The sequence below is a fragment of the Herpailurus yagouaroundi genome, unplaced genomic scaffold (genome assembly GCF_014898765.1).
Source record: "Herpailurus yagouaroundi ecotype Mexico unplaced genomic scaffold, PumYag 28, whole genome shotgun sequence".
Taxonomy (NCBI): Eukaryota; Metazoa; Chordata; class Mammalia; order Carnivora; family Felidae; genus Herpailurus; species Herpailurus yagouaroundi.
The window spans coordinates 128,400,360-128,425,528 of record NW_024412376.1 but is presented as its reverse complement, the minus strand read 5'-3'; the positions used below and the strand labels follow the sequence as shown (position 1 = coordinate 128,425,528).

Below are 25,169 nucleotides of genomic sequence, written 5' to 3'. Positions count from 1 at the left end.
CCATATTATTAGATGAGTGTAGATGGATAAGAAAGCCAAACATTGGGCCCTTGTCTTAGCTTGGGATGGTATAATAAATTACCGTAGACTACTAACTTAAATAATACACATTTACTTCTCATAATTCTAAAGGCCAGAAGTCTGAGATCAAGGGGATAGCATGGTTAGCTCCTGGTGAAGACCCTCTTCCTACTTTATAGACAGCAGTCTTCTTGTTGTAACCTCATATGGCAGAAAAAGGTGGCAAGCTCACTTTCTTTTCCTGTAAGGACATTATTCCCATTATGGGGCTTCTACTTTCATGATTTAATTATCTCCCAACAGCCCCACCTCCTAACTTCATCTAATTAGTTTCAAATATGAATTTGGAGGGGAAACAAAGCCTGAGGTCCATAATAGCTCAGGAGCACTAAAGCACTCAGTGGCCTAAAAAAGGAAGAGATGGAAAAAGAGAAATAGGTAGGTCAGTGAAATAAGAGGAAAACAAGAACATTTTTTTTTAATTTTTTTTTTCAACGTTTATTTATTTTTGGGACAGAGAGAGACAGAGCATGAACGGGGGAGGGGCAGAGAGAGAGAGGGAGACACAGAATCGGAAACAGGCTCCAGGCTCTGAGCCACCAGCCCAGAGCCCGATGCGGGGCTCGAACTCCCGGACCGCGAGATCGTGACCTGGCTGAAGTCGGACGCTTAACCGACTGCGCCACCCAGGCGCCCCATTTTTGTTATTCTAAAATAAAAGTGAAGAAAGTATTTCAAGAAAGATGTGGTGATGAAATACTAGGGAGGGTTCCAATAAGTTGGAAACTGAAAAGTCACCATTGAATATGGCAAGATGGAAGTCATCAAAGACTTTGATAAGTGCCATTGTTGTGGTGACCCTGATGAGAGCTCGACCAGTGTGGGTTGAGGAGAAAATGAAAAGTGGAAAAGGGGAGACAGTGACTGTGAAGTCTTTTAGGAGTTTTACTGTGAATAGTAGCCAAAATGGTCAGTAGTTGAAGAGAGATGGAAAGTCAAGAGAAGGGGCCTCAAGTTAGTGATATCAAGGCATGTTTGTCGAAGAGAATGACCCAGCAAAAAAGGGAGAAACTGATGATACAAAACAGAAATGGTGATTTTAAAAATAAAGTCTTGAAAAAGATGGAGGACATGATCGTCTTAAACAGAAATAGACACATCTTCCACCATAACTCAGGGGAGAGTAGGGGATATGGCCATATTTACAGGCAATTTGTTGGGATTAAGGATGAGGCAAGGTGGAATCTATGGCAGTGTCTGTTCTCTCCATGAAGCATGAGGTGAGACCAATGGAGGGTGAAGAGGATTTGGGGAGAGAGGAGAACATGTCAGATAGTTGTCTCTGAGGGTAGAAAAGTGATCTTACTATGGAAGTAGATTACAAGTGTCCCACATTGTTAGATGCTCATTTGAGACTCATGATCACACATTTTATGTGAACTCAGCAGTTGGGCGTGTGATATTCTTCAGCAATGTGGTTAGCTGTTCAGGTGCAGATGCAGAGTACATAGTAGGTGGCACGACTAGAAGAAACAAGTAAGTAACTACAAAGCTTAAGAGAGGAGGAGCTCCCGTTTTCAGTGAGCCCCAGAAACTATGAGGTTTGGCCCATATTTTAAGCCCACTTCTGACTACATCCTAGACCCAGATATTTTCCACTGGAGAGAGGAGGGGAGAGAATATCTCCATAGGAGGCAGCACAGTGGCAAGAATGGAGTCAGGTCCTTGTCACCAAGGACTTTTCAAAACTACACTTGCTTATTCTTCAGTGACGCTGGAAAACAGCACCCCAGGGGACATATAGATCCAAAATGGAGAATTTCTGCTTTACTGGGCACTATTACTGATGGGAGTGGATAAAATTCCTCAAGGGAATAGAACAGAAAAACAAATTGTGAATTACTGGCACAGTCCACAGGCACCTAGAGATAAAGAGGGAATCATGAGGACACAACATGATTTAACTTTTAAGAAAAAGTCAGACCAAACCTCTCACTTCCTTTTCTGAGTGCAGTAACAGACTGTTAGATTAGGAGAGCTGGGTGAGCACAGTGACTTTGTTCTGTGGAGAATGAGAGAGGGAGCTCTCCAGAAGGATGTAGAAAGATGACAGAGTAATACTAAAAGTCTAGCTGACGTTGAATGTCAGGGATGGTGCTGATCTCCACTCTTGGGTAATGTCCTCCCTCAATTCCGAAAAGCAAGAATATTAGGATCAGAAGCTGAGGTATTTGCATTGACTCAGTTTTGGACATCTGCCTGGTCTGAATGGCAGGCAAATCCAGGGACAAAGACATTGAAAGTCTGGGTGAGAGGACTGAAGTGATTAGCCTGGCACACAAGGTTAACTGTGAAGAGGAGGGCATGAGAAGACTAGGGGACTGAAGTCACTGGGGGACACGTGCAGACTAGCAGCCACAGTCCTGTTGGACAGAAGAGTTGGCTGGGTGAAATCACAGCATGGGTAACGTGGTGGGGTTAAGGGTTGTGGTCATCTAGTGAGGTGATCATTTTTTTATGCGCATTTCCTGGTGAGGAATTAGATGCTTCTGACCATTGCCACTTGTGTGCCAGCCTAGGAAGTCCAGCCTTAGGTCTTTCAGAGGCAAGAGAAGGCAAGAACGATGCATGTGAAATTACTCCTGAAAGTCAAAGTCTTTCTTGTTCAGAACTGTTGACGTTGAGTTGTTATTAGGGCATATGGGCCTTGGTCTGATCAGCTTAGTAACTCATGTTGTTAATTTTCATTTGGGATTTTTAAATACTTTTTCATAAAAGAGAAAAACAAACCTGTCTCTCTGGTTTTTTTTTTCTACCAATATAATTTAAAAAGACAGGCTTGATAAGACCTGCAGATGGGTCATGCTGGGCCTTGCCAAAGTATGGGATCACAGTGTGAAGTAAAGCCCATTAATTGCAGCAGTTGATGACTCCAGCAGGGAATGGGGCTTACAATGAGACGTTCTCAAAGCTTGCCGGCCACTGGAGAGATTGTAAAATTGAATCACTTATTAGCACATATTCAGGAGAAGGCTTATTTGAAGTTGGGCAATTTCTAGCTTTTTATGGACAGACCAGATCCCTCTTGACAGTTCTGTTAAGTCTAGTGTTCCATGAAATTTCACCAAGACCTTTGATATTATATCCATTTCCTTAATTGTAAACACATATTTCTTTTCTAATGCAAGGTTTCTTCTTAACTTTACGGAGCTGTCAATGACAGAGGAAGCTTGGATACCACATATGGAAATGACAAAAGTGGTTTATGAACCTGGTTTAGCTAGCACGTAAAGAGTACTGTTGGATTTATTTAGGTGATCATCTTTTGATGAACGTAATCTTGCTAGTATCATCCTCTGCTTATCACGGAGCTATACACCAAAACTGGGAAAGGCATCTGGAAACATCTGGCCCCTTCCAAAGCAATAACATTGTAGTGTATTTTCCTGACATACTACCCAGACTTTTCCAATTGCTTTGGGTCTTACACACTAAAAGTTCTCAAGAGGAGGTACTGGTTTGATTTTTTTATATTTTCTTTTCCCCAAACGAGCCATCAACTGGAAATACACGTTTCCATTTTACAATTGTACTCTAATTACTCGTTTAAATGCCTGTCTCCTTACTAGGTTAGCACTTCAAGGAAGGAAACATGTATTCATCTCTGTAACCCCCATGTAGAGCTGAATATATATGCTGGGACTGTAGCCCGTAGCAACAAGGACCAGTAGGTGAGTAGCTGTGCTTGAGAAGATGTATTGCAGTATTGCTAAAATGGTAGCAAAGTGGGACTAACCTGAACGTCCATCGACTAGGGGATAATGGAAAAAGTTATGGTAAATCTATATAATGGAATATCATTTAGGTTTGAAAAAGAGTGAGGGAGAGCCACGTCTATTAACCTAGAAAAAGAGTGAGGGAGAGCCACGTCTCTTAACCTAGAGGGAGGTCCATGATATATTATCAAATGAGAAAAACAACTTAACAAACAAAAGCACAGAGTATGATTCCAAATCGTAAAAGTAAACAGTGGCACCTTGCGAAAAGTCTATGTGTTCACAGCTATGAAGGAACACTCCCTTGGCTATCACAGGGGTTACTGTGGAAGATGATGAGAAGGGAGAAGACAAAAATACAGCAAATCTGTAAAATACACAAAAATACACAAAATGTAAAGATACTCATGCGATACTGCAAAGGGAAAAGGTAGAATGCACGTTTTCAGCAGTAATTTTTTAAAAGAACAGTTGACCTTTATCGAGAGCGTACTGATCAATGTCAGGCATGGTTCTCAAGGCTTTGCATAAGACTATTTCACTTACTGCCCGCACCAGCCCTGTGAGGTAGGGACTATTATTTCCCTCATGTCATAAGTGAAGAAACTGTGGCCCAGAGAGGTTAATGAATTGACCCGTGACGACACAGCAAGTGGCAATGCTAAGAAAAAATATGAATAGGCAAAAAAAAAAAAAAAAAAAAAGAGAGAGAGAGAGAAGAAATTGCATTTTTTTTCTAGAAATTAAGCTGATCAAATGAAAAGAATCAATTTGGTCAGGTGATAGAACTATGAGTTATTTTGTCTTGAATATTTGCTATTATTTAATATTTAATTTTACTTTGGAGTAAAGTAAAATTATTAAAAATAAATAGAAAAAAGGTGTGGTGATTTTAAAACATGCCATCAAATCTTCCTCCTACTGAGAGGAGAGTTCCTTGCTTCTTCCCTTTGGAGCTGAGCGGGGCTTGTGGGCGCTCCGACCAACCACAGAGGTGAGGTACCTGCCTCTTTGTGTGTTTTTGGAGGCTAGGTCAAAAAAGGCAACACACCTTCCTCCCAGCTCCCTTTCTGAACAGCTGGTTCTGGGGGACCAGCCACCATGGTGTTGAGTCCCACATGGAGATAGATGTACTAAGGCCCCAGCCAACAGGCCGCATCGACTGCCTACCTTCCGATGGTTCTAGCCCTCAGCCTTAGAATCTTTCAACCAAGGCCCCAGACATTGATGATCAGAGACAAACTGCGCTGGCTATGTCAGCTCCAAACGTCTGACCCCCAGAATTGGATTTTTTGTTTGTTTGTTGTTGTTATTGTTTGATTTGGGGTGGTTTTTTTTGTTCTTTTTTGCTTTTTTTTGGTGTTTTGTTTTGTTTTGTTTTTTGTTTTTTTGGCTCCTAAAATACACAGTCGATAGAACAGGTGCAGTGATATTTGTCAATTTAGGGTAGGGTTCCCCTTTATCTCATTTTTCTAGTCCCTTCAGGCATATTGTGATGATGAATTTTATATGCCAATGAAGTTAGGCCATGGTGCCCAAATATTTGGTGAAACATTGTTCTGGATGCTTTCATGAAGGTATCTTGGGCAAGATTAACATTTAAATTGGTGGACTTTGAATAAAGCAGACTATCCTCCATAATATGATTATCCTCATCCCATAAACTGGAGACTTTAAGAGAACAAAGACGGGTCTCCCCTGAGCAAGAAGAAATTCAGCCAGCAGTCTGCCTTTGCATTCAAACTGAACCTCTCCCTGAGACTCTAGGCTGCCAATCTACACCATTAGGTTTTGGACCCACCAGCACCCGCACAATCATGTGAGACAATTTCTTAAAATAATTTCACCCCTCCTCTCTCATTCTCTGAGAACCCTAATACACATATTGGGGTGCCTTTAACTCTGCTTCTCAAACTCCTCACAAATCCTCCCAGCTAACCTCACTATAGGAAACATAAATCCCCTCTGTTGACCTTCAGATGTAGTTGACGTATTTAAGGGGGCTGGAAAAGAGACTAATGCTAGCTGGAGAGCCAACCTTCTAAACCTCTTTCTTCCACTTCCCCCCTCTTTAGGGAAAAATCATAAATAATATGATTGCCAATAAGTGATCAGCACATACATAGGATGACAACATCAAGGGTAGGAAAATCTAAGCAGATAAAGGAAGTAAATCAACTGTGGCTTCTGCACTGAAGTGGCTTCGCAGAATTATATAAGACACTAAGAATGCCCAAGTGACAGAATGATCAGGTTGAGGCAAAGCCAAAGGATGGAGCTTACCCCTCAAAGCAGTGGGCAACCGTCAGGACCCACTTCTTGGCAATGAGGACACAGCCACAAATGTGTCCACTGGGTTCACTCTGCAGGGAACACTGCCATGGCCATCTTCCAGGACGACTCGTTCGACCCCCAAGGATCCTCTTGTTCATTCGGGCAGCAGGGCGGTGCCCACAGTCTACCAGGGAGCAGGAAAGACAGCGGGTGATTCACCAACAAACCCAGCCCCATGCTTGGATCTTTGCTGTTAAGCGCAGGTTATTGTTTTTGCCCCGAGCCAACCCAGTGAAGTTCGTATTCCGTTGCTACACCACTAATTCTCTCACCTTGTTGAGTACACAGAAGAGAAATCTTACTTCTGCTCTGACAAGGCTGCCTAGATTTGGAAACATAAAATGGCATAGTGTTAAGTCACGTATTTATCACTCACTTCAAACACTTTAGCACCGAAAAGCAAGACATAGGTTCCACTGTTCCCAGAGGTTGTATTCTTTGAGTAATGGTTATCGGTACTGGTGCAGGAATTCTGGAGGCAGGGCTATTGTCAAATACCACCTTGGAAATGACGGCATATGGAGGAGGTTTACTTTTTCTTTTTTTTTTAGTTTACTTAATATCATCATAATATATTTTCACATGTGTGGAAAAAGAAACTACTTTTAGCAAAGTCTCCCACATCATCGTGGCTGGTGGCACCGCCCAGAATATTGACTCGGACCATAATTTTCTTTTTTTTTTTTTTTAATTTTTTTTTCAACGTTTATTTATTTTTGGGACAGAGAGAGACAGAGCATGAACGGGGGAGGGGCAGAGAGAGAGGGAGACACAGAATCGGAAACAGGCTCCAGGTTCCGAGCCATCAGCCCAGAGCCCGACGCGGGCTCGAACTCACGGACCGCGAGATCGTGACCTGAGCTGAAGTCGGACGCTTAACCGACTGCGCCACCCAGGCGCCCCTTTTTTCTTTTTTTTTAAATATGAAATTTATTGTCAAATTGGTTTCCATAAAACACTCAGTGCTCATCCCAACAGGTGCCCTCCTCAATGCCCATCACCCAATTTCCCCTCCCTGCCACCCCCCTTCAGCCCTCAGTTTATTCTCAGTTTTTAAGAGTCTTATGTCAAACCATAATTTTCAAAGTAAGGAGAGGAAGGCAAGGGAATTGGGTGATTTCTTAGAATCTCTAGTGAGAAAGGAGCATGTCAGATTTTTATGCTTAGGGAGAGGGTGTGGATGTTCAAAACAAGTTGCAAATAGTTTAGAGAGATAAAATATTACTTCAGAAAGTTAGAGAACAGATAAAGGAATTGAATATTTAGACTGGAAAAGAATCATGAAGATACTTGTAATAATAAAATGTGGATCTAGGGCACCTGCCTGGGTGACTCAGTTGGTTGAACATCCAACTCGGTTTTGGCTCAGGTCATGATCTCACAGTTTCGTGGGTTCGAACCCCACATCAGGCTCTGGGCTGGCAGTGAGAAGCCTGTTTGGGATTCTCTCTCTCCCTCTCTCTCTCTGGCTCTCTCTCTCTCTTTCTCTCAAAATAAGTAAACTTAAAATAAAATTTTAATGTGGATCTATGATTGGCTGACAAGAAGAAGGGGGTTAAATTTATTCCATGTAACTCTAGATGGCAGGATCAGAACCAGTCAGTAGAATTACAGGAATAATGGGTTCAGTAAAGAAAGACTTTTCTAAAAACCAGGGTTAACCTTTAAAGGTAAGAACATGGGCCATGTTTAAGCATCTATCAATGTGACTGCACAAGAGAATTCAATGTAGGGAATATTAAGTTTCAATCACAAAGTTTTCTCTCAACCATGAAGCATTTATTCACAGTATACATTTAAAAAAACAAAAGATACTTTGAGACTGTCAATGGGGCGCCTCGGTGGCTCAGTCAGTTAAGCAGTTAGGCTACTGACTCAGTTTTGACGGTTTTTGCTTTAGTATATATGATCTCATGGTTTCATAAGTTTAAGCCCCGCATCGAGCTCTGTACTGGGGGCATGGAGCCTGTTTGGCATTCTCTCTCTCTCGCTCTCTCTCTGCCCCTCCCCTACTATGTCTCTGTCTCTCTCAAAACTAAATAAACTTTAAAAAATTAAAAAAAAAAATACCGTGACATGCTTAGAATCCTAGACCTCTCATTAAAAAAGAAGTATCCCTAAATATGCCATGTCCACATTCCCTTTTGAGGATCTGCTATATTTTCATTTCTTGGTAAATTTGCATGGGGATATGTGTAATTATTTGTATCAATAAGTTATATAATTCAGAAAACACATGTTTGCTTTTTGTCTTCCCACAACCTGAAGTCCTGTCTCCTACTTACTCTCTATCTTGTTATCTTTAATTTCTTTGTAGTATTTCCAAATATCTGAAATTTATTTTGTTTACTAGCTTATAGTTTCTCTGTCTACCTATACAATGTAGGTTTTTTAAGACCAGAGCAAGTGGACTTTCAAGGCTACTCGATTATAATTTCATTTTGTGTCAATTTTTCCCTCAGATTCTCCAAGTTTGATCAGTTCTCATCACTTCAATTCCCTCCTAACTAGTTCCATGTAGCATCTGTAGGATATTAGACATGAGAATTTACTTTGGATAGGATTTGAAAAAGCTCCAAAATTAGAATCTAAGTTCCTCTTCCTTCACCATAATAGTTTCTGTAATCTTCATTAAAGAAAAATGTAATTAGCAAGAGAAAAGAATCTGTGTCTAGAAAGAAGAGATAAAGCAAAACAATGTTGAAATATGAAGGCCAATCACCATTCTATGGAAGTTCTTTATTGATGTGATACATTTGGATTATGCTAAATTAGAAACAGGAGAAAGCCCCTGATGATAGATTCCTGCTCCATAATCCACTCTACACAGCTCTTGTGAAGAGTGTCTTACCCTTTTACCAGCAGTTCATGCAAAGTGGTCCCATTGAGGCTCTCCCAGTTGGAGTGTAACGTCAGCCACTCCTGGTCTTGCTCCTGTCCGTGTACCAATTTAGTCACAGATGGTTCTCTAATAGAAGGACAAATAACAATGAAATATTCAAAGCACAGTGATCTTTGACAGGCCATATCATTATTTAACACTCATTCTCTTTCAAAAAGAAACATTACAGGGGCGCCTGGGTGGCTCAGTTGGTTGAGAGACCGACTTCGGCTCAGGTCATGATCTCATGGTTTGTGAGTTCGAGCCCCGCGTCAGGCTCTGGGCTGATGGCTCAGAGCCTGGAGCCTGTTTCCGATTCTGTGTCTCCTTCTCTCTCTGCCCCTCCCTCACTCATGCTCTGTCTCTCTCTGTCTCAGAAATAAATAAACATTAAAAAAAATTTTTTTAAAACAAACAAAAAAAACCCCAAAAAGAAACATTACAAGTCAATATTTCAAGAGTGGGGGGGGGGGGGTTGTATTAGAAATTTGGCATGGAATGTGATCAATAGAAGAGGAAGCAACTAAAAGTATATACTAAAGCAGTAAAAATCTTGGTGCACCTGGGTGGTGCAGTCGGTTAAGCGTCCGACTTCAGCCAGGTCACGATCTCGCGGTCCGTGAGTTCGAGCCCCGCGTCAGGCTCTGGGCTGATGGCTCAGAGCCTGGAGCCTGTTTCCAATTCTGTGTCTCCCTCTCTCTCTGCCCCTCCCCCGTTCAAGCTCTGTCTCTCTCTGTCCCAAAAATAAATAAACGTTGAAAAATCTCAACTGTTACAGCTGTTTTAATCATGCTCTCCACTGACACGTACTTGAACGTTGTGAGGTGTTCAAATTCTAACGTATATGACATAAAAGTTCCAATATCTCAAAAATAAGAGCAACTTTGGGCAGGGATCAAAAAAAGCAAGATAAAATTTATCTGCCTGGGATTTTTTTCTCCTCTCTTCTTGCCCAATGTAATCCTGCAATGCAGCGATACCTTAAAATGAAGTAAATACAGTAAAGACTAAAGAAGTAAATAAGTAAATTGATTGCTATGTAATATCTATTTGGACAGCACAAAACTGTAATGATTTTTCTCAACATACTATAAAATCTTTATGCACCAAAAGTCAGGAAAAACTCTGGAAAATAGAAATGGGAGTTAAACACTATTATTTTCCTCTTTATCTGTCTTCTTAACCAACTTCTATGAATCCTTTTCTGTGAATGTCTTATTCAATCATTCAAGCACATATGGTTACACCACATCCAAGATCGAAAACCTTGGGTTTTCAATCCAAAGATTGAAAATTGGGGTTCAAAAGAATGCAGGTTTTATGTAAAATATTCTATTCTTCATGAAATAATTGGCTCTTTTAGGCGATCTGTATTTGCCGAAAACCTTTTGCAGTTCCATCACCTGAAGCCCCAGGGTAGATGAGGTGGAGGAATGAATTTAGACAGGAGGAAGGAGGGCTGCTTCTAAACCTGGAAGGAAGATGATACTTTGCTGAAGTTGGAGGGGAGTAGAGACTTCAAATCGGATAGCCTCTATCTTTCTTTCCAAGTAAAAGGTGAGCTCCTCAGATGAAAGTTGGGGATGTCAGGGGCTCATGATGACAAGGAAAGTGACAGGTATACGGATTCGTTCCCTGGTGGAAGTGTTTGAAGAAACACATCAAAGATAACTGAGGACAATGGCAATGGCACTGAGGGTTCAAATGAACCTGGAAATCCTGAAATTGTGTCAGCATCAAGTCTTCATGCTTAGTGACTTTCTTTTCCAATAACGGATGGATGACACTTTTTGAAAAAAAAGAGTGGGTGGTGTAGAGGGCACAAAAGGGAAGCAAAGTTCGGTTCAGTGGCATTGAAAGGGAAATGAACATTGCAGCTGATTATTATTTAAAAATTATTTCTAAAATTTTCACTTTATGAGATTTAACTAATCTCATCATAGAAAACAAAAGGAACAAAACCTTCCCCAAATCCTGTTACTTTTAAAAAGAGGGAAACCCTCTAAAGAGAACTGATGACAGAATGAGAACCAAAGAAAAAAACAAAACAGAGCCCTTAATAATGAATGGATTCTAATCACTGGATGTTAAAGCAAAGAGCATGCACCCTGACCACACTTTAAGAAGAGTTCCACCAGATTTAAATTTAGTTAGAAACTTGAATGAACCGTGAGGTCGTTGAAGAGTTCACAAAACCTACTGCAAAATGAGGGTTTTCCTTGTCCTTGACCAAAATGAGAGTATGGCTTTCTGTTAATCTCAGAAGTTGCGAATGTGGAGGCATAGTGAGAGGGAAACTTTCAATGTCAGACAGAGGTCACAAATACCACTGACAGTATTTCTCCTGATACCTGCATCCTGAGAATTATGTTCTGTGGTAGAACAACTTGGGAGCCTCCTAAATCCAGGCATTTTACTGGCCAAAAGACAAAGGAAGATAAGCATCAGATTAAATTTGTTGTTTAAGTCATTCTTTAGGCAGGTATTTATAAGGCAAAAGGGATTTGCACAGGGAAGTCTATTCAGCATAGGATTTGCACTGATGGTGGATAGAAAAATCATTGCAAAGGAAACTTCAGTCTTTCAATCTGCAAGGCAACTTCAGTTACCCTGAAAAAAGGTCTCCACAGAGCAAGGCACATGGGATGTTTCTGCATTTCATTCATTAATCTCCAACAAGAAAGGCAATTTAGCCTGAATCTCTCACTTACATCAAGTGGAAAATAGAAGAAATTCATCATCAAGAAGAGGGGAATGTCATTACAAAAATTAGTTTCCCATGAAATTCTTAAATACTAGAATGCTTTTCATACACAAAAAACAAATCTTTCAGCCCCAGAAATGCCATTCTATGGCTCATTAAAAAAATATCAGGAAATCCATATGGTTGTATTTCTGCCATCATACAGAATCTGAGCATCTGTGTGATTTCAATTTTTAAAATTTTTTCTTTAGATAAGTTTTAAAATTAAAAAATACTTATACCTGGAAAAAATAATACAAATTATACAGTGAAAAAATATTCTTCCCATTCCAGATGTATAGAAACAACCTCCATAAATAGCATCTGAGAGTATCCTTGCCAAGCTTTAGCTGTAATTCATGTATATATACATAGATTTTTTTAGTCCATACACCTTGTTTTCTGTTGTATTTTTTTTTAAATCTACACACCTTGTTCTGTGTTGTACTGATGATATTTTTATTTAGTGATTTATCTTGGAAGGCTTTCCGTAAAAATAGTTAACATTTGTCAACTGCACTATTTTATCTTCTTTAATCCTCTGAACAATGTTGGAAAGTAGGCATCATTATTCCCTTTTTCGGAGATGAAAAAATTCAGGTAAAAAGAGAGTAAGTACCTTGCCCAAGGTCACACAGTGACTAGATGGCAGAACTGGGATTTGAATCCCGGTGGTCTGATGCCAGAGGACCACTCCTAACACTTCGAACACCACGTGGTCCCTCTTCATTAACAACACATGCTGTGTTCTTTTTACAGCTGCAGAGTTTTACCATTATATGGATGTACATACATTTACTTACCCAGCCCACTATTAACCCACAGGTAGGCTGTTTCCAATTTTTGTTACAACAAAAAACAGCAGTTAACCCTTTTAACTGTTCACCTTTGCCTACATGCACAGTTTCCCAAAATAAAAATAATTTCCTAGATATAAAAGTATCAAATCAAAATGGAAATCTTTGACTCACAGTATGGATTTTCCCTTCAAACACTAATGGCAATTTACATACTCATCAAGAATATATGTGTAAGGACTTTTTAACTTTTATAACTATGCACAAAGTGTAAATCATGCTATTAAAAGGTATCTGGAACTTAGCTGCTCAAATTTGGTTTGACAGTCGGTAGTGATTTTGACTTACCTTTTTCCATATTTTACCAAATTAAAGAAAGTCTGTTGGGTAGACAGCGAAAGAGCAAAACCCATTTTACTAGTAATTAGGCATCAAAGTCACTGTATCCTAAGAAAGTGTGTGCAGGGAATATAATCAACCCTGAATGTTTCTATAGCAGCCATGAAATCATATACAGAGAAAGAAAATAAGGGACAATCTAATCCAGTGCCCTTATTTGACAGCCTGACAGTCTGAGAAAACTGAGACACAGACACAGACCCATCCCAAACATTCGTGGGGGCCAAACATTTGTCAGTAAGGGTACAAATGGAGGCCCACATAAGATATGTCTACATATTTAGATGTTATAAATCAAATTCACAAGTTGTTAAAGAACATGTCTTCTATCTTCCCTTTTTCCCCCCCAAGATTTTATTTAAATTCAAGTTAGTGAACATATAGTGTAATATTAGTTTCAGGAATAGAATTTAATGATTCGTCGTTTACATATAACACCCAATGCTCATCACAAGTGCCCTCCATAATGCCCATCCCCCATTTAGCCTCACTCTCCTCCCCTCCAGCAACCCTCGGTTTGTTCTCTATATTTAAGAGTTTCTTATGGTTTGCCTCCCTCTCTGTTTTTTACCTTATTTTACTTTTCCTTCCCTTCCCCTGTGTTCACCTGTTTCTATCTTGCCATCTTGACCAACGTATCTTTTAGGCTCGGAATATAGGATTTTGGCCTCTTTGGAACAGTGGTTTCAAACCTTGGCATTCATCATCACCTGGAGGACCTGTTACAACAAAGCTTGCTGGCCCCACTCCCAGATTCCCTGATTCAGTGAGTCTGAGATGGGGCCGCAAAGGCTACCCATCTAACAAGATCCCAGGTGATGCGGCCACCGCTGGTCTGGGACCACACTTTGAAGACATTGCTTCAGATAGCAGACCAGGCTCCAGGTGGGCAAGACCGATTCCTTGCCCCATGGGGTGAGGCATGGCTGGGGAGGAAGGCCAGAGTGTTCACTCTAAATCAGGGTTTCTTATCCTCAGCACTGTTGACATTTTATTTTTTTTTATTTTTTTTTTTTAATTTTTTTTTTCAACGTTTATTTATTTTTGGGACAGAGAGAGACAGAGCATGAACGGGGGAGGGGCAGAGAGAGAGGGAGACACAGAATCGGAAACAGGCTCCAGGCTCTGAGCCATCAGCCCAGAGCCCGACGCGGGGCTCGAACTCACAGACCGCAAGATCGTGACCTGGCTGAAGTCGGATGCTTAACCGACTGCGCCACCCAGGCGCCCCTGCACTGTTGACATTTTAGACCAGATAATTACTCACTGTGCGGAGTCATCTGGTGCTCTTTAGGATGTTTAGTGTCATCCTTGACTTCTACCCACGAGATGCTAGTAGCCACCCCTGGACTGACAATTAAAAGGGTCTTACAGACGTTTCCAAATGCCGTTTGAGGGGCAAAGTTAAGCCTGGTGGAGAACCACTGCTCTAAATCATGGAGCCCAGGGCCAGGGCCCTCTGCTCTGGGTCGAGGGGCAGTACTGCACAGAAAAGCAAAAGGATTTCCAAATTTGCTTCTTGAATTGTGTGGCCATAAGACATATATATATATATTTAAAAATGTATAATTCTTCCTCTGCCCGCAAAATGAGAAGATAGAACTTCTCCAGAATTCTAAAACATCTTAACATTCTGAAAGGAATGACACATGGATGCATTTCAAGGCTTAGGTGAGCAACCAGATCTCTAGATAGTCGGACCTGTCCTCCCACGCTGAAGGCACCCAGTGTTCAGTAATAAGGCATTCAATGCTTGTGTTATCCTTATGTTGGGGTTGCTTACTTAAACAATGAAGGTCAGCACAAATTCCCAGAAACCAAGGGCTTCTTCACTTTTGGCAGCAAGAGAACAGGGGAGGAATTACCTAGAAAGGTTACACATTTCAGTAGCAGGGCAAAGTCTGTTCTCTGTGGCTACTGCTGGGGAAAAATAATCTGAGTTTTCATCTTCAATACTAACAGTTGGTCTTGAAATATAAATGTCTAGTGTAGTAGACAAAATACGTTATTTGCTCTTCTAAATATCCTGTTCAGAACTTGGAACGTCTCCACTAAACATTTAGCTCTCTGAATTCAGAAATATTTTCGTGAACACTGTCACATTATTATCTCTGTTTGGTTTCTATAGACTAGACATGTTATTAAAAAATTAGTTAAATTATTTTGTCAAATAGAAAGATGACCTGGAAATTCTGACAAGAAGGCAATAATAGGTTTAAAACAAAGCAGGAATGAGTATCACTATAGAGTCATTTGTCTGGTAAGTTAGCTCAGCTTATGCTTTATACAGGAAAACTTCTCCCTGGTAGTAATGTTTAAAGGACAGCATAAAGTCTTGAGTTAACTTTTCCAGTAAACTTAGTATTTCTAAAAATATTTTTGTTGAAATCCTAACTGAAGGCATATAATTTTATTCATTGGTCTGTCTCAGAGGCAGAGTACAAGAACTGTATGAGGCAATGAGCTATATGTCCAAGTGACAAAAACTATCCCAAAGCAGAGAGGAGAATGTTATGAATTTAAATTAAATCACAGTATTGATATTTCATAAAATTTAAACATCAATAAAACTAGGTTTTTAATCCATATTTATCTAAAATTATAACATGAAGTAAAATACAAGTTTATAAAATATAACTATTAACTATACATTATTCTAACATAAGTTAGAAAATAAAATTAATATCGAATGCCTGGGTGGCTCAGATTCTCTCTCTCTCTCTGCCCCTTCCTTGCTCTTGCATGTGTGTGCACTCTCTAAGTTAAATTAAGTTAAATTAAATTAATTTTAAAAAGTATTGTTGAAAATAAACACGTCATTAAAAGTGAAACAATCAACCAATCATCATTTGATCGTTTTTAAAATTCAATCTTATGAAGCAAACAGAGTACATGGGGTCAAGTGGTAAGTATACTTTTGAGCAAAAGTGTCTGCCTCTTTCAGAATGCACACTAGCCCAGGGCACTTGCATGGCTCAGTTGGTTAAGCGTCCAACTTTGGCTCAGGTCATGATCTCACAGCTTGTGAGTTTGAGTCCTGTGTCAGGCTCTGTGCTGACAGACTGGAGCCTCCTTCAGATTTTGTGCCCATCTCTCTCTGCCCCTCTCTGGCTCATGCACTCTCTCTTTCTCTCTCAAATATAAATAAACATTAAAAAAATAAATTATTTAAAAAGAAAGAATTTGGGGCGCCTGGGTGGCGCAGTCGGTTAAGCGTCCGACTTCAGCCAGGTCACGATATCGCGGTCCGTTAGTTCGAGCCCCGCGTCAGGCTCTGGGCTGATGGCTCAGAGCCTGGAGCCTGTTTCCGATTCTGTGTCTTCCTCTCTCTCTGCCCCTCCCCTGTTCATGCTCTGTCTCTCTCTGTCCCAAAAATAAATAAACGTTGAAAAAAAAAATTTTTAAAAATAAATAAATAAATAAATAAAAAGAAAGAATTTACACTATCCAACTCTTTCCTTCAGTCCTTTGGTCTATTTTATGTGCAGAAAATTCCATGGCTTTTTTGATAACTTGCAGAAAACCTTTGGAAAATTTTTTAAACTCTTTTTAAAAAACAGATTCAACATTTTATTGAGAGTGGCTTGAGTTTAGTTTCAAAGAAAGTGTTTCCTCTTTGTCTTCACTTTTCAGTTGATCAGTATAAAAGCAGAGATTACCAATTTCAACTACAATACGCCATTTTTTTGTTCCACTAATTCAGAAAGACTGTGAGCCAGAGTAGAATTAATTTTTCTAACAGAAGTCTTGCTTTGTCGTGCCTGTTTCTTCCTCCTCTTGAAAACTATAGAAGTATAGAAAATACCCCTTTATTCAATTAAGACAGACTATGTCTCTGGATATAAGATAAAATAATTCAAACTTTAGGGATTTCAGTATATATATATATACACATATATATATACACATATATATATACACATATATGTATATATATGTGTATATATACACATACACATACACTGAGGTTTTTATATGTTTATTATATATACATATTTATTTTATATATACATATTTATTATATATACATATATACATGTGTGTATAAGTGTACACTTATATATATGTATATGTATATATATACATATATATTAAGTATATATATGTACATATTTTTTTTCATGTATATATTCAGTTACTAGTTTTACATAAACAAACAAAAAAAAAAAACCTCAGGATTTTAGCCCCTAAAATACCACTGGAATATCTGAGTATGAAAAACTAGAAATGTAATCAATTTCTAAGGAGATGTGGACGGTCTTCAGAAAAGCGGGTGCCAGAGAACCAAGAGCCCTCAGGACCCTCTACCTCTCATCTACCCTCTTCTGTGAGAAGAAGCAGGAGGTGATGTGAGGGAGGCTTTATTGTCTCCATGTGACTTTCCACAAACCAGAGGACAGGCTGCCTACTCTTCTAAACTCAAATTCATTCATCTTCGTGAACAAAAAGGAAAGAAGTCTCTTCTTCTAGCTCAGCCAAAAACAAATTTCGTTGAAGAACTTTAAGTATCCCAAATCCAATCACTGTGACCTAGAAGTGAAGTCCTTTGATTGGTTCAGCTTGGGTTAGGTCCCTCCCCCTCAACCAGTCACTGAGGCCAAGAAGAGTGGTTCATGTACAAAATGGCAGCTCCCATTTGGATCCCAAGGATAGAATGAGGAGTGAAGCAAGTCCCCAAAAGGAAGGGATACAGGGAAGCAACTTAATAAATGTCTGCTACAAGTGATTTTAATTGAAAGTTTTTACTTAAAAGATGATTATGCCTCAGAGTCAAGATTCTACATGTTCCTTTGTTACTGTTTAGAAGAGGTAGGAAGGTGGGGAGCCTGGGTGGCCCAGTTGGTTAAGCGTCCGACTTCACCCAGGTCACGATCTCGTGGTCCGGGAGTTCGAGCCCCACGTCGGGCTCTGGGCTGATGGCTCAGAGCCTGGAGCCTGTTTCCGATTCTGTGTCTCCCTCTCTCTCTGCCCCTCCCTGCTGCTCTGTCTCTCTCTGTCCCAAAAATAAATAAACGTTGAAAAAAAAATTAAAAAAAAAAAAGAAGAGGTAGGAAGGATAAAAACTTGGGTAGAAATTAGATTTGACTTATGTTCATAAATGAAATACTGGGTTACTCCGTAAGTGTTCAAGCTGATAATGTTGTAAGGTGAATTGGATCTCAGGAGGAACATTATCCTGGCAGAATTAAACAAATGATGCAGTCAGATGGACAAAGTCTAAACCTGATGACTATGGGGTTAATAAGGTGTAATGCGAAAGGAGACAACACAAGGGTGTTGTATTTAGACGCAGTCCCTTCCTCAAGGGGCTATTATTTTAGTTAGAGAAACAAATAACAAACATGTTAAAAATAATTTCTAATACTGTGCTTTGAAGAAAGCAAAATAAGCAGAGAGTGACTTGGTGTGGGTGAAAGCTGCTTCAACTAGGGTTGCTAAGGAAGGCCTTTCTAAGTGTTTGATGTACGAGCTAAGACGACATGAGTGATGAGAGGGAGGTGATCACATAAAGGTCTACAGATCAGCATTCCAAGCAGGAAGAACAATGAGGGCAAAAGCCCCTGAGGTGGAAATGGGTTTGCAGTTTGAACATCAGTAATAAGGTCATCGCGTCTAAAGTTCATGGACACGCGGAGAATGCTAGAAAAGAGGGAGGGAGGGGCCAGTGTCTTACAGCCAGAGTAAGAATTGGATTTTGAGCCCAAACTATATAAATAATAAGAAAAGACTAGTGGGTTTGCCATGCAGATAATGTCATTGCTGACTGTCAGTCTTGTCTTGGAGGTAAAAGCCGGTCAAACTGCAGTAAGTTTGAAAGACACTACGAAAAAGATAACAGATCTAAAGTTAGTCATCACCAGGAGTCTTCTGGTAAAAGTTCCAAAATGAATAAGCTGCCAGATAAGGACTTCTAACAGAAAGAATACAGGCCTCTTTGGTCAATTATTGATGGATTATCTTAAATCACGTTCTTAACTTCCCAGAACTCACTCATATTTATGTCCAATGGCAATGCTATATTCATTATGATGACTGGGGAATCCAAGTCCCCCAGAGACATTATGGAGATGCATTTTTTCCATTCTAGAATCTTCTGGCTCACATCAGCCCTGGTATTTTTGGCTAAAAGCTGAGTCTTGACAGTACTTAACTCTGGAGAACCATCTGTTGGTTTTAAAAATCAGGATATGAGTCCATTTTCCACTGATAAACTTTTCACCACAAAATGGAATGTAAGAGAGTAAAAAACAATCTGATTAATTCAGAATCCCACGTAGTTCCATTCTAATTAATAACGGCGAATTTCTCTATACCACTGAGCAGTTTCCTTTTAAGTTCATAAAATATTCATTAACTCTACCAACACAGTTTGAGATTCAGTTTGCTAGATTTTTTTTTTTAACGTTTATTTATTTTTGAGACAGAGAGAGACAGAGCATGAATGGGGGAGGGTCAGAGAGAGAGAGAGAGGGAGACACAGAATCTGAAACAGGCTCCAGGCTCTGAGCTGTCAGCACAGAGCCCGACGCGGGGCTCGAACTCACGGACCGGGAGATCATGACCTGAGCCGAAGTCGGCCGCTCAACCGACTGAGCCACCCAGGCACCCCGAGATTCAGTTTTCTAACAAATATCTAAATTCTTGGTAGAGCCTGCTGTTGGCGATCATACAGCAATGCTTTCAGGACAACTGATAGACTTCCCTTGCTTTGTTTATTAAAGCCTCATACCCAGTAGTCTCATGGAAGAACTTAAAAAACACTTTTACTTCCTTTAGGATACAGCACTTCTTCGGGAAATTATTCTTCATCCTCACTCCAGAATAACACGTTCCAGGGAACGATACACTCACACTCTGGACTATCTGATTTTCTTCTCACCCAGGCAGTCACTTAACCAGCTTCTTGGAAATGTGCAGGATTGAATTCCCTGTGCCCAAGCTACGTGCCTTCCAGAAAAACCGTGAAGCTGCTGTGTGAAAGAAAACAACTGTTTATGGATGTGCTTCAGCTAACTTCTACTCAGAATATGCCTACCGTCTACTTATTACTATAAGTGGCTTTTTGAAAACCGAAAAACACTTATATTGTTGTCCTGCATGCATGATGAATTTTCTCCACTGCTGCACCTCCTCACAGTGGGAGAGGCGTCTAGGTGGCTCAATCAGTTAAGTGGCCGATTCTTGATTTTGGCTCAGGTTTGTGAGATCCAGCCCTGTGTCAGGCTCCACGCTGACAGCACAGAGTCTGCTTGGGATTCTCTCTCTCTGCTCCTCCCCTGCTCACACTTGCTCACTCTCTCTCTCAAAATAAATAAATCGACTTTTTAAAAAATGCCACAATGATAAGATCATTAGGTGGTATGGTACTAAGACTTGCACCAAAAATCTTGAAGGGAGCAATACTAAAAGGGATTTATGTTTAAGAAGCTGGTTGGCCACATCAATCGGGTCACGTTTATTGATTAACTGGATGTACAGGGGATCTACTCCCCACGAGGCCCTTTGCCTTTCCTTGGACTTGCATCCCGGCACCATATTTTTCTGTGACCTAGCAAAGTTCCTTGATCTAAGCCTCAGTTTCCTCATATGTAAAGTAGAAATAATAATGCTATGTCTACTGCGAGATTATAGTGTGGATAAATTGGGTTAATATATATCAAAGACTCAGAGCAGCCTGGCACACAATGAAAATTAGCCATTACTATTTTGTATAACCTTTCTGGGAAATAAGATAAAGAATAAAAAAATAAAAGTAAAATGGTATGGCATTGTAGAATTAAGAGGGAAATTGTGTAATACTAATTCTTATGTACCACAGAAAGTATAGAGAGAAAAAAAGACATGCAGATGAGAAAGTCTTCACAGACGTCATGGGGCTTGAGTGAGGCCCTGAGAATTTGGAGAGGAAATGTATGGACATTTATGGACAAAGACACAGAAGCAGGAAAGAATGTGCCCGTGGAACACGGATAAAAGACAAGTCAGTCTTGAAAGAGAAGGAGCGTATAAAGGGGTACAAAGTTAAAGACAGATGAAATAGTTTATGGTGAGTCCACTAATTGGGGAAAATAGTCCAAACTTTTTTGGTTAAAAAAAAATATATGTGAAATGAAAGATTTTTCCAGAGAAATTATTTATTTCTACCTTAATCTATTCAGTCTTCTATAACAAATTACCATAGCCTGGGTGGCTTGTTAACAACAGAAATTTATTTCCCACAGTTCTGGAAGTTGAGAAATCCAAGACCAAGGTCTTGGCAGATTTGGTGTCTGGTAAATACCCGCTTCCTTGTTTATAATAAGATGGCCATCTTCTTGCTGGGTCATCACTTGGTGGAAGGGGTGAAAGAGCTCTCTGGGGTTTCTTTTACAAGGACACTAATTCCATTCATCTGGGCTCTACTCTCATGACCCAAACACTTCCCAAAGGCCCCACCTCCTAATACCATTACACTTGACATTAGGAATTAACATATGAATTTGGAGGAACACAAACATTCAATAGCAATTGAACATGATGTTCCTACTATGGCAGGTAGGTCCCTATTAATAATTTATCCATGGGATACTGAGTGCTTCCCAGGAAATGGAGGCACCAAACATTTCCTAATCCTACTTCCCCCACCAACCATTACTCACATTTCTATGCTCCTCTTTACAACAAAATCCCTCCAAAAAGTTCTTTTTTTTAAAAAAAAAATTTTAATGTTTATTTATTTCTGAGACAGAGAGAGACAGAGCATGAGTGGGTGAGGGGCAGAGAGAGAGGGGACACAGAATCTGAAGCAGGCTCCAGGCTCTGAGCTATCAGCACAGAGCCCGACGTGGGGCTCGAACTCACAAACCATGAGATTATGACCTGAGCCCAAGCCGGACGCTCAACCAGCTGAGATACCTAGGTGGCCCCCTCCAAAAAGTTCTATACTATCTTTTATTTCTCTCCTTTCACTCTCTTATGTTTTTGCCCCACTCACTCCACTAAAACTACTCATGCCAATGACATGCACATTGCTGAAACCAAAAGTCAGTTTTCAGCCCTCATTTTACTTGACTTCTCAGCAACTTTTAACACAACTGACCGTTGCTTCTGCCTTGATACACTTTCTTCCCTTGGTTTCCAGGATATCACATCCTCCTATCCCTGGGTTGTCCTCTCTCATCTCCTTTGGCTTTACTACTTCTCTTCTCCCACCCTCTTAATGTTAGGGCTCAGCTCTTGGTCTTATCTTCTCTATCTAAACTCGCTCTTAGGGCATCAGGGTGGCTCAGTCAGGTAAGCATCAGACTTCAGGTCAGGTCATGATCTCGCTATTTGTGACTTTGAGGACTGCATCAGGCTCTGTGCTGACAGCTCAGAGCCTGGAACCTGCTTCGGATTCTGTGTCTCCTCTCTCTCTGCCCCTCCCCCACTCACGCTCTATCTCTCTCTGTATCAAAAATAAATATGCATTAAGAAAAATTTAAAAATAAATACATAAATTCACTCTCTTGATTATGTCACCAGTCCCATAAATTTATACTGTCTGTATCCAGGTGACTTTCAAATATATAGCTCTAGTTCAAACATCTCTAATAAACTCCAGACTTGAGGGGCACCTGGATGGCTCAGTCAGGTAAGCATTAAACTTCAGCTGAGATCATGATCTCATGGTTCGTGAGTTAGAGCTCCATATTGGACTCTGTGCTGTCAGCACCGAACCTGCTTTGGATCCTCTGTCTCCCTCTCTCTCTCTCTCTGCCCCTCCCCAGCCTGCATTCTCTCTCTCACTCTCAAAAGTAAGTAAAACTTAAAAACAAAGAAACAAACAAACATAAACTTCAGATGGCTTTCCAGGGGAATTCTACCAAAGATTTAAGGAAGAGTTAACACCTATTCTGTTCCAAAAGATAGAAATGGAAGGAAAACTTCTAAACTCTTTCCATGAAGCCAGCATTACCTTGATTCCAAAACCAGACAGAGACCCCAAGTGGGATTTATACCTGGGATGCAGGGCTGGTTCAATATCCACAAAACAATTAACATGGTTTATCACATCAATAAAAGAAAGTACAAGAACCATATGATCCTCCAATAGATGCAGAGAAAGCATTTGACAAAATACAGCATCGTTTCTTGATAAAAACCCTCATGAAAGTGGGGATAGAAGGAGAATGCCTCGAGATCATAAAAGCCATATATGAACGACCCAACACTAATAACCTCCTCAATGGGGAAAAACTGAGAGCTTTCCCCCTAAGGTCAGGAACAAGACAGGGATGTCCATTCTCGCCACTGTTATTCAACATACTATTGGAAGTCTTAGCCTCTGCAATCAGACAACACAAAGAAATAAAAGGCATTCAAATCAGCTGGGAGGAGGTCAAATTGTCACTCTTCGCAGATGACGTGATATTCTACATGGAAAACCAAAAGATTCCACCAAAAAAACCACTAGAACTGGTTCATGAATTCATCACAGTTATAGGATATAAAATCAATGCACAGAAATCCATTGCATTCCTATTCACCAACAATGAAGCAACAGAAAGAGAAATCAAGGAATCGATCCCATTTACAATTGCACCAAAAACCATAAAATACCCAGGAATAAATCTAACCAAAGAGGTGAAAACTCTATACACTGAAAACTATAGAAAGCATATGAAAGAAATTGAAGAAGACACACACAAAAAAAGGAAAAAAAGATTCCATGCTCCTGAATAGGAAGAATATTGTAAGTAAAACTTAAATATTGTTAAAATGTTGATACTACCCAAAACAATCTACATATTCAATGCAATCCCTATCAAAGTAACACCAGCATTCTGCACAGAGTTAGAACAAATAATCCTAAAATTTGTATGGACCCAGAAAAGACCCTGAATAGCCAAAGCAATCTTGAAAAAGAAAACCAAAGCAGGAGGCATCACAATCCCGGACTTCAAGCTATACTAGAAAGCTGTAATCATCAGGACAGTATGGTACTGGCACAAGAACAGACACTCAGATCAATGGAACAGAATAGAGAACCCAGAAATGGACCCACAAACCTAATCTTTGACAAAGATTAATCTAATCTTTGACAAAGCAGGGAAGAATATCCAATGGAATAAAGACAGTCTCTTCAGCAAGTGGTACTGGGAAAACTGGAGAGCAACATGCAGAAAAATTAACCTGGACCACTTTCTTACACCATACACAAAAATAAACTCAAAACGGATGAAAGACCTGAGTGTAAGACAGGAAGCCATGAAAATCCTAGAGGAGAAAGCAGGCAAAACTTCTTTGATCTTGGCCACAGCAACTTCTTACTCAACATGTCTCCGGGGGCAAGGGAAACAAAAGCAAAAATGAACTACTGGGACCTCATCAAAATAAAAAGCTTCTGCACAGCGAAGAAAACAATCAGCAAAACTAAAAGGCAACTGACAGAACGGGAGAAGATATTTGCAAATGACATATCAGATAACGGGTTAGTATCCAAAATCTATAAAGAACTTATCAGATTCAACCCCCAAAATACAAATAATCCAGTGAAGAAATGGGCAAAAGACATGAATAGACACTTCTCCAGAGAAGGCATCCAGATGGCCAACCGACACATGAAAAAATGCTCAACATCACTCATCATCAGGGAAATATAAATCAAAACCACAATGAGATACCACCTTACACCTGTCAGAATGGCTAACATTAACAATTCAGGCAACAACAGATGTTGGCAAGGATGTGGAGAAAGAGGATCTCTTTTGCATTGTTGGTGGGAATGCAAGCTGGTGCAGCCACTCTGGAAAATAGTATGATGGTTCCTCAAAAACATAAAATAGAACTACCCTACAACCCAGCAATTGCACTACTAGGTATTTATTCAAGGGATACAGGTGTGGGGTTTCGAAGGGACATATGCACCCCAATGTTTATAGCAGCACTATCAACAATAGCCAAAGTATGGAAAGAACCCCAATGTCCATCGATGGATAAATGGGTAAAGAAACACACACACACACACACACACACACACACACACACACACACAATGGAGTATTACTTAGCAATCAAAAAGAATGAAATCTTGCCATTTGCAACCACGTGGATGGAACTGGAGGGTATTATGTTAAGCGAAATTAGTCAGAGAAAGACAAATATCATATGACTTCACTCATATGAGGACTTTAAGAGACAAAACAGATGAACACGAGGGGAGGGAAACAAAAATAACATAAAAACAGGGAGGGGGG

General features: G+C 40.1%; 1 protein-coding gene across 1 annotated transcript in view; it reads right to left on the bottom strand.

The window, feature by feature from the left end:
* CORIN (corin, serine peptidase) overlaps positions 1 to 25,169 on the bottom strand; it is a 262,182-nt gene that overhangs the window by 20,853 nt on the left and 216,160 nt on the right. The window contains 3 exon segments of the mRNA XM_040484427.1: positions 6,081 to 6,255; positions 6,404 to 6,453; positions 8,983 to 9,099. Of these exon segments, the coding sequence (XP_040340361.1) occupies positions 6,081 to 6,255; positions 6,404 to 6,453; positions 8,983 to 9,099 (342 nt within the window).